The following is a 10,921-nucleotide window of genomic DNA, read 5'->3' on the forward strand; positions in this document are numbered from 1 at the left end:
CACTACTATAAAGCGATTGATTTTGTTCAAATGTGTGTAAAATTCCACAAAATGGGCTTTGAAAGCGTATAATGTATGTAATTTTATCATTACTCGAGTTTTGGAAACGTAGAATGTATTTAGATCTTATCAATACCTCGTGGAGGACGGGAGGAGGTAAAGAGACTGATTAAATTTCTAGATGGGTACATAAAAATGTTGAAAGGTTGCTCAAGTGACAAAAACGAAAGTATGGGTAGCAAAAGCAATACATTTTTAAACTGTAGGGGCTAAACTCAGATTTAAGATTTGGCTAAACCCCAATTGTTGCAAATATTTTGGTATATATATATGATCACTTTGAATTTTTCCAACAAACTCCACAGCTACCTTCGCGCCACCATCATCCACGCCATGATCGCCACCGCATAAGGCGGAACCCTAGATTTCTAAATATGGTCCAATTTCACGAGCATATAATCACAGAGCTTCTAGAAGATACCAATGGTGGTTTAGTGGTTACTTCCTCAGGCCTCGGTCTTCATAAGCTCATATCCTCCCTTTTCATTCTTCACCACCACTCTCAAGGCTGTTTACTTGTCCTCTCCGCCACTCCTCCTCAGAAAAGCTCAATCTTACGAAATTACGAAAATGACATTCAATCTCAAATCTCCGGTGAAGTTCCGAATTTACCATCGGAGATCACTTTCGACTTGCCGGCGAACCAGCGGCTGGCACTGTACACTTCCGGAGGGATTTTATTCATCACTACCCGGATTCTTATTGTTGACCTGTTGACTCATCGTCTCCCGACGACTGCTGTTGCGGGACTTGTTATTCTCAATGCTCATTCGCTTTCGGATACGTCAACAGAAGCGTTTATTGTACGTATTTTGCGGTCAACGAATCGTTCTCTTTATGTTCGTGCATTTTCCGATCGTCCTCATTCTATGGTTTCTGGTTTTGCTAAAGCTGAGAGAACGCTTAAATGCCTTTTCCTTAGAAAGCTTCATCTTTGGCCTCGATTCCAGGTAATTCCTATATAACTCAATTATGAAAATATATAGGTGTTTGGTATGAAGGGTAATGAACCAATAACTTCATGGTTGTCCAGTAGTTATTTTAAGGGCCAGTTTAGTTGGACTATTTGAAGGGCCAGTCTATGAACTGGGGGAGTGGGGAAAAAAAATCTGAACTTGGTGTAAAATGGTTTGTTCTTGCTGTTTCAGGTTTATGTATCACAGGATTTAGAGAGGGATCCACCAGAGGTTGTGGATATAAGGGTACCGATGTCAACATATATGATTGGGATTCAGAAAGCAGTGATTGAGGTGATGGATGCATGTTTGAAGGAAATGAGAAAGACTAATAAGGTTGATGTAGAAGACTTGACAGTGGAGAACGGTTTGTTTAAGTCGTTCGATGAGATAGTGAAAAGGCAGCTAGATCCCATCTGGCATACCTTAGGGAAGAGAACGAAGCAGCTTGTATCGGACTTGAAGACATTAAGGAAGCTGTTGGATTACCTTGTTAGGTATGGAAATTGGTGTTTTCTTTCACCATGCTTTTCTTTTACTCACTATCTTGTTGGCATTAGATGTCTGTGAGATATTAATTGTCTATCTATAAGAAAGCTAGTTGATGGCACTAAATTTATTGAGCAAGAGGGTTTTTAATTGTTTGTTCTTTTATGTGACATTGTCTTTGTTGTTCATTGGTAAAGATGATATTATTTGATATTTGGTATTTATACTCTTGATTATTTCTGCATCTGGTTACGGCTCATGCAATATTTTTACTCTGTTGATTCCAAGTGCATATTTGTCGGGTGTCAATTAGATAAAAATCCCAGCGCGCAATCATATGTCATTAGAAGTATGAAAAGATCAAGTTTTTAATTTGGAATACTACCACAAATATAAACAATTGTATGACTTGTATGTTTTACTGGTTTTTAGACAGTTTTCTGCTCAAATAGGTGAAAGTATCAAATGGTAATCTCTTGCCTTAAATAAGTTGCCCACCTCTCTTTTTCAGGTTGTCTTAAAATCTTGTCCACTTTCATTTAATGGAATGTATTAGTGCGTTTCCAGGACTATAATAAGTTTTCTTAGACCCACTTTCACTCTTCTTAATAGAAGTTTATTCCATATTCTGGATGGAGGATATAATAGGATGGATCTACTTGGTCGCTAGTCTGAATCCAATGTTTATCCTAGTGTAGGAGGAGGGTACTGGTGCTGTCTCTGAGGTCTGCTTCAGTTTCTTTTTTGCTTATGGTTCGTGTATTTGTAGTATAACTTGATCTAATTTTTACATGAGTAGGTATGATGCTGTAACTTACTTGAAGTATCTAGACTCACTTAGAGCATCAGAGAGTTTCCGGTCCGTCTGGATATTTGCAGAGTCCAGTTACAAGATCTTTGAGTATGCTAAAAAACGAGTTTATCATTTTGGGAGGACAGATAGTGGAAAACTGGGCCTGAGCAAGACTGTATCAACCAAGAAGAGAAAGCTTAATGACAACAAGAAGGATGAAGGTGTGTATTAGCAGTGCTGGCACTTTCTTTGCCAATTGGTTTCTTAGTTTATTTACTTGATTAATGATAGACTAATTTAAATAACTTGAAAGCGAGGTAATCATACCAATCTCAAAATGAAGTTAACCCTGTGCCAAATTCCTCACTTTCTACCCCCCTCTCCCCCCCCCCCCCCCAAAAAAAAAAAAAAAGAAATCAAAAAAGGGCAAAAGGAAGCACTTATGAAGTTGTACAGTTGTGGAATTTGAAAAAGGACATATACAGTCAAAATAGGTTGTGTAAACTTTTTAATCTGAATCTTCCTGTTGATCATTCAATAGTAGCACAACAGTGTAGAGCTGTAAAGCATGACATAGTTCCTCTTGTTTTTGTATGTCTCATAGATCAGTCAACAAGTACAGAGACCATGGTTGTTTTGGAGGAAGTCTTGGAGGAGCCACCAAAGTGGAAGGTCTTACTTGTGAGTGAGTGACTTCCATTTTCTCAATTGTTAATGTAACCTTTGGCAGTTGAACAATCATCTTTCAGTACTATATAACATTCACGTTGACTTATTAATACTATTGGTTTCAATTTGGGTTGCTGGCTTCTGCCCAAGCAAATAAATTTATTGCTTTCTTGGGTTTTAATCCTAGATAATTTTTGTTAACTAGGATTTTATGGGCTTAATTGTTTCACAGGATGTCCTAATGGAGATACAAGAGGAAAGAGATAAACAAGCATCGTCTGGAGAAGAGAAGGATCATCTGGGTGATGGGGATGATAATGGGATTGTTTTAGTTGCTTGCAAAGATGAATACTCATGCATGCAACTCGAAGATTGCATTACAAATGGCTCACAAAAGGTTTTTCTGATTTTTTATCTTTACCAAGCTGCACTCCTATTTTCTTCATTTGCTCAGTTTATCTTCCTTTTTGGGCTATATATATATTTATTTATACATTTTAGGGGATAAGGGAAGGTATATCTGCTTCAGTACAAGAAAAAGAATGGACTGCAAAATTATACTTAAGGGTTATTTGAACCAATCTAATCTTTTCTTTATTGTAAGTTGTAACACAAAAAATGGATATATATTGATCATGTTTTACTGTGCTATGCACAATTGGTATCTTAATACATTTGTACATTGGATAGGTCATGCGTGAAGAGTGGGAAAAGTATCTGTTGAGCAAGGTACAGCTGCAAGCATTGCCAAAACGCAATGCCAAGAAAGCTAAAGAGCCTAAAGGGTTTGGGGTACTTGATGGTGTTGTTGCATTATCACCTGGAAAGAAAGCAGAAGTTAGTAGCATAAGCAAGCAGGAGCATGATGCACTGCTGGCAGCTGCATCGGCAGTTAGCAAAAGAATCAACAAGGATATTGTTGGTGAAGATGATAATCAGAAACATGTGGATGTTGGAGGTTCTGTAAAAAGAAAGGGTAAATGGAAGAAAAAGAAAGGGTCAGCTGGTGAAAACAGCAACAATGATGTGGCACCTGAAGGTAAATCTGATACTATTTCCTCTTACAACAGATAAAAACAAATGAATGAAAGCTTGCGTTCCTGGTATTTTCCCAGATGATGCAATGGAAGGCGGATGTTTGAATGAAGTGTTTCTTCGAAAGCACGACCTAGGTCTGGATGCTGAGTCTTCAAGAGAAACTAAGAAGCTCCCACCAGTTGTTTTCTATGCCTTGGAGAGTGATAAAAAAATTCTTGATATTTTGAAGCCCTCCATCATTATTGCTTACCATCCTGATATTGCATTTGTGAGAGAGGTTGAAATGTATAAAGCTGAGAACCCTTCACGAAAGGTTAAGGTGTACTTTCTCTTCTATGAAGAGTCTACTGAGGTGCAAAAGTTCGAGGCAAGTGTGCGTAGAGAAAATGGAGCATTTGAGTCCCTTATAAGACAGAAATCATTGATGATGATCCCAGTAGATCAGGTTAGCTCTTTTCTACTTGTAAAGATCCACTCATCACAGTATGCTACATTGCTACTATTAGTTTAGCATTTTATGCCTGTCTAAAGAAATCTCAATTTGCACTGTCTAGCGGGGTTGGGGTTGGGGTGGGGTGTAGTCTCATCACTCATGCTTGAGCTTTGACAAGTTCTAATTTGTTTGGTTTTCGTCTTCCCATTTCAGTACATTTTTTTTTCTTGTTTCACTGACTATGCATGACATAATAACAATGTCATTATTTGGTTGCTGGTAACTTCGTCGTCTGTTTGGCCGAGCTTCTGAAATCTGCTTATTTTGAAGTGTTTTTTTTTTGTCAGAATTGCTTTTCAATTAAATAATTTTCGGGAATTGTAGTTTGTGCTTCTCGAAAGTATTTTTGGCAATATTAGAGCATCATTTTGTGCTTCACCAAGATTCTAGAGCATTTTTATGGAGAAAAGATAACTTTTTTCAACTTCTGATCAATAACTAAGATACTACTCAAAAACAATTTTTTCCCCTAAAAGCTTGGTCAAACACCTCAGCGGTCTAAAATAAGCACTTTTGGTTTCCCAAAAGCTTTGCCAAACAAACTATTAAAGATAGTTTTTCATTTATATGTTATCAAAAAAAAAGATAGGTTTTCATTTATAACTGAAAGATATTTATTCATACAGATTTTGAGGGTGCAATATGATATTGTAAAGTAAAGAAAAAAAAAGATAGTTTTTCATTTATAACTGAAAGATATTTATTAATACAGATTTTGAGGGTGCAATATGATATGGTAAAGTAAAGAAGCATTATTTGTACATGTAAGAGTGATCTGCCTATGATGTGGAGTCCTTGCACAAAAATTTAAAGAATCTTAAGAATTAGATACTCAATGTGCATTAATGTTTCATCAGTGAGTAACTTGAATCTCGAGTCCATAGTTGATAATCAGGTGTAGAATGAAAATTCCCTTTAATCTGCAAACAAATCTAAAATGAAAGTAGTTGTTCAGTAGCTGCATAAATGCAGTTCTGTAATCTGAGCTCTTTTCTTCCCGATTTTGGTAATTGTATCCACAAATTTGCATTCCTTTGGGAGAATCCAACTTTTGTACTAATAAATGCTCCTCTTTTGGGATTTAATTGTGGATAATCATCAGGATGGACGTTGTCTGGGACTGGATTCCTCCAATGAGCCTCAGTCTGTTATATCTCAAAATCATGTAACTAGAAAAGCTGGTGGAAGAAGAGAAGCAGAAAAGGAAATGCAAGTACGTTATTCCAAGTTTTGTTCTGTTGATAATTACATAGTTGCACGATGTCATCCCAACACAGACTTTCTTTTTAACCAGGTCATTGTTGATATGAGAGAGTTCATGAGTACTCTTCCTAATGTGCTTCACCAGAAAGGCATGCGCATTATACCAGTGACCTTGGAAGTTGGTGATTACATACTTTCCCCATTGATATGCGCAGAAAGGAAGAGTATCTCTGATCTATTTGTCAGTTTTGCATCCGGCCGACTTTACCACCAGGTGGAAATGATGTCACGTTATTACCGGATTCCTGTTCTTCTTATTGAGTTTTCACAGGATAAAAGCTTTTCATTTCAGGTAATTGTGCTGCGTATATATTCTGCTTTGGGTTTATCTGTGTTTTAATAGTTGTTTTTCTTGATAAGTTCTCGTTTCCTTTGTAGTCTGCTAGTGAAATTGGTGATGATGTAGCCCCAAATAGCATTATCTCAAAGCTTTCCTTGCTTGTTCTCCATTTTCCTCGGCTTCGCATTATCTGGTCTCGTAGTCTGCATGCAACAGCTGAAATATTTGCTTCTCTTAAATCAAACCAAGATGAACCCGATGAGGTCAAGGCCATTAGAGTTGGTGTACCATCAGAAGAGGGTGTTGTTGAAAATGATGTTAGGTTAGTTCTAAAAGTATATTCTGCTTGCTACAGGTTGAAAAATCTATAATTTTATCCTGATGTTTAGCAGCTTGACAACATTCGTCTTTTCACTTTTTCGTAGAGCTGAAAATTACAATACATCTGCAGTAGAGATGTTAAGACGGCTGCCAGGCGTGACAGATTCCAACTACAGGGCAATAATGGATGGTTGTAAAAGCTTAGCGGAACTTGCCATGCTTCCAATGGAGAGATTAGCAGAACTGATGGGTGGTCAGAAGGCTGCGAAAATGTTAAGGGAATTCCTCGATGCAAAATACCCAACCTTGCTGTAGCTCCCCTCCCCATTGGATTACTTAATGCGATTGTTCTAGGAAAAGACCTAGCTATACTGTTGTATCATCATCGGCACGTCCTTAGATCTTACCTGCTGAGAGGAGATGGAAAAAAGTTCTCATGGCCATCAATTTCCATCATGTAGTTCTTAGGTTACATGATCTTTATTGCTTTGTTCATTTATTTATTAGAAGTTAGCTGTCACTGCAATTTGTGAGCTTTGCAATTTTAAAGAGACTTTCTCTGGCATTATTCTTTCTGAAAGATTTGTTCAATGTGCAATGGAATCAAAAGGTGTGAACCCAAGATGTGTCTTATGTTATGGTTTGTCTGCTTGTACTATCTTTGAGTCCGAAACTCAAAGGGTAGAAAATATTAACAAAAATTCCAAAACGGTATATAAAATTTTATATACCGTTTTGGAATTTTTGTTAATATTTTCTACCCTTTGAGTTTCGGACTCTAGTATCTTTGGTAATCTTTTCAATATGATTTTTACTCAAATGTACATTTACTTAGAAGTTCACTTTACCTCCTAGAATCACATGAAATAAAGAAGTCAATGGAGCAAAAATTATGACTCAATGGAAGAAAATTTTCCATAGGTGAAGATTAGTTTTGAGTGTTTTCTTGGATAGTTATAGCACTGCTTAGGTTTTGGGTCAAAAATGAGAATTTTTTTGTTTTTTAAGGGGGATTCTCAGGAAAATCTTGTTGATGTTTGGTGGAATATTATCATTCATGGGCAGATCTAGAAAGGAGTAAGGTGTTCACTCGAGTCCCATCGATAAAAAGGAAATACTAAAGGCGGATCTAGAAAGAGTGAGGTGTTCACCCGAGTTTGCGCTAATATAAAAAAATTATGTTTGATGTTTGGTGGAATCATATCATTCATGGGTGGATCTAGAAAGGAGTGAGGCGTTCGCCAGTCTTGTTGGAAAAAAAAAATACTACACTAAAGCGAACCTAGAAAGGAGTGAGGTGTTCACCCGAGTCCGCATTAATACCCCAAAAAATGACAACAAAAAGAAGGAAACCCAATGAATCTAGAAAGGAGTGATGTGTTCACCCGAGTCCGCGCTAATACCCAAAAAAAAAGACGAATGAGGTGTTCACCCGAATCCGTGTTAATACCTAAAAATAAAAAAATACGAATGAGGTGTTCACCCGAGTCTGCGTTAATATCCAAAAAAAGAATGAACAACAAAAAGGAGGAACCCGTATGGATCGGGGGATTGAACCCGACGTGAATCGAACACGCAACCTTCTGATCTGGAGTCAGACGCGCTACCATTGCGCCACGGATCCGAGATGTTGAATTACGAACATATAATTAATAAGTAATAAAGTTAAAATATGATCATGATATTCCTCTCTTTTTTGTTTTTTCAATTTTTCCCTATTAGAATTATGATTGGATACCATGAACATATAAATATCTGATTTATTAACATGACGTCTTATGATATTTTAATATCTTGTTTATGAACAATGATTTGATCTATACAAGTTATATCATTCCCTATAAATACAAGCTAAATTAATAGAATACTATGTAAAATTAACATACATCGATCATCACGATAATATTTATGGAGCATCGAACAGAGTTAATTAAACATTAACATGCTAAAAGAAATAGAGTTCTTAATCTCATTTAATTTCAAATAATTAAATCCTATTTTTTTTATTTTATAAAACAAGATAAATTTTAGGATTTTGATTTTTGATCACAAAAGTAAAAAGCATGCATGTTCTTGAAATGCTGTTAACCAGTAAAAGGACAAATGCTATTGGAAAAAATCAAATCTCATAGTACAATAAAAAAGGATTTTTCAACTCAATACTTCAAGATGTCTATTACCTTTTTTGTTTTGTTTTTTCCTTTTAAATTTCGATTGATCTGGATTCGCATCGTGTAAAGTCTCACCGGAGAAAAACATTCTCTATCAAAAGTTTTTTTATATCCAAAATTCGAACTGGAAATTTCTGATTAAGAAAGAATCAATCACATCCACTACAGCAGTTCTTGATAGTAATATATCTATGATCCGAATAGCAAGATTTTATGCACAAAAAGCGCTCCTATTTATTTTCTTGGACAGAGTTGTTTAGGAATTTGACCGCAGTAGTTTAGTTGACTCGATACAAAGTTTAAAATAGTAATTCTTTTTTTAAATGTGAATTAAATTAAAAATATGCATAATGTAATAAAATATTTTTTGAATTTTGTGATTTTAAACATATCTTGACGGGTGAGTTACTAAGGCATATAAAGCAATTACCATTTTTCATTTAAACAAACTAAGAATTTGAGGGAGTAATAACAATTGATGGTTTAGTTATGAAAGATCAGTCTTTTTAGTTAATAATCGTGGTTTCAGGGCCAATTCGTACATACATTTTAATTAGTTTATTCATAAGGTACTTAATGTCATATAAGCGTGAGTTCATGAGTCACCATAAAAATGCCTTTTGAATTTAAGCAATACGATAAAATTGTTAGGCCCAAAAAAATTGAGATAATTTCAGAATATTAAATCAAATTAGACAATACCCCGAAAATTGTGCTTAGACCATGATATAATGCTTATATATATTTATTTGGCAATTACTTTTAGTCCTTTTTATTACCCATAATTGTTCTTCATAGTCATAATTATTGTCACATAGATATTCCTTGCAATAGAACTATCTAGAGGGTGACAAGTATATTGTATGGTGGGAATTAATTAATTAATGAGCTAACAATCCAATTTTTGATACCATTTGCACCATAAAATATTGGCTTTAATGTCTAATATCAAACAAAAATAATTGGATCAATAATGAAGATATATAATCATTTCCTATATATATCATTTTATGTTTTTCTTCAGCTGAGTATCGATATTGAAAGTAACGTTTATATGTATATTATTTTCTCAGATCTTATTTATAATTATATTAAATATATGACGATTATACTAAATATGTTACTATATATTATCGTTGGGTAATGTGAATTTCCCCTATCCACTCTTTTTCCTACCTCTCCCACAAAAGGGGAAAACAACAACAATAAAACACCAATATCATATGCTATGCTGGATGCCATTATATATGTTTTATTGGCCCAATAAAATATCAATGCATGTGGTAATAATATTCAGAAGGTTTATAAGTCCTTTATGATTTCATGTGTAAATGACTAGCTACTTGAAAAAAAGAATACTTGCTGTGAATGATCCATCATCTTTTGTTCTTTATCACTTTCTTTTTGTTTTGGTCTTCCTATTCATCATCAAACAATACAAACATATTCGGCGAGATCTTATAAAGTGAGATCTGCGTAAAAGAAATAGAGCGTACATAAATTTTATATTTATCTCTTAGAGACGGAGGTCTGGCTGTTTCTGAAATATTTTTAACTTAAGTGAAGCAAATCAAAGCAGTAATGGTTTAATGCAAAGGAAAAATGATCGGTAAAGAAAAACGTGAAAAGTAACTGGAAAGCAATGCGGAGCATATATGCAAGGCACCGTATATAACATTATCAGCAAAGTGTTGGGTTTTATTTGCCCTAAATTTCTTACCATAAATAGGTTTTCCTTTTAGGAAAAGGTTTTGGATTGACTAATCCTTTTTCTGGTAGGAAAAGGTTTAGGACTCTATAAATAGAGGAATGTTCCTTCTAACTTAATCAACATTCACGACGTAGTCTTAAAGGCTTTGAGAGTTTTGGTTAGGGGGAGAAATTGTGGGTCACAAGCTGATACGTTATCACTTGTGTGAACCTCCCATGTATTCTGAGTGAATTTGGTTGAGGTTGTTTCCCTATGTATTTGTACTCTCATATTTATAGTGGATTGCTCATCTCCTTTGTGGACGTAGGTCGATTGACCGAACCACGTTAAATCTTTGTGTCTTTTGGTATATTTCTCGTTGTCTTCTTACTCATGATCTTTCGAGGTTTGCTTTGCTAGCTTCCGCATTTACACCTTCTTATTTTCGGTCCTAACACAAAGTGCGATCGTCTAAACATAATAAACAACAAATATGATCCAGATACTATAAGCCAAAAACTACATGAATGAATAGGTTAATATTAAGATATACATGATTCTCTAGACTACCACTAAGTTAAAGACTATAAAAATAGGTTAATACTAAGACGATGCTCGACTACCTACTTATAACTTTCTACTCTTATTCACGATCTCCACAATACTATTCTAATATTTACTTTAAAATTTGATTAATC

The 10,921-nt window shown here is 35.2% G+C and overlaps 1 protein-coding gene and 1 non-coding gene across 2 annotated transcripts; one reads left to right on the forward strand and one right to left on the reverse strand.

Annotated features, from left to right (window-relative positions):
• The first annotated feature begins 359 nt into the window (after positions 1 to 359).
• LOC107026862 (DNA repair endonuclease UVH1) lies at positions 360 to 6,984 on the forward strand. The gene is made up of 11 exons (XM_015227968.2): positions 360 to 1,010; positions 1,209 to 1,513; positions 2,305 to 2,519; positions 2,903 to 2,979; positions 3,200 to 3,364; positions 3,658 to 4,006; positions 4,083 to 4,450; positions 5,601 to 5,711; positions 5,793 to 6,053; positions 6,140 to 6,363; positions 6,467 to 6,984. Exons 1-11 carry the CDS (start codon positions 435 to 437, stop codon positions 6,675 to 6,677), a joined length of 2,862 nt encoding a protein of 953 aa, XP_015083454.1. The 5' UTR covers positions 360 to 434; the 3' UTR covers positions 6,678 to 6,984.
• Positions 6,985 to 7,914: 930 nt separating this feature from the next.
• Positions 7,915 to 7,986, reverse strand: TRNAW-CCA. Its single transcript has one exon. It is a non-coding gene; the product is annotated as a tRNA-Trp (tRNA).
• Between the last annotated feature and the right edge of the window lie 2,935 nt (positions 7,987 to 10,921).

Source organism: Solanum pennellii, chromosome 8 (assembly GCF_001406875.1).
Source record: "Solanum pennellii chromosome 8, SPENNV200".
Classification (NCBI taxonomy): Eukaryota; Viridiplantae; Streptophyta; class Magnoliopsida; order Solanales; family Solanaceae; genus Solanum; species Solanum pennellii.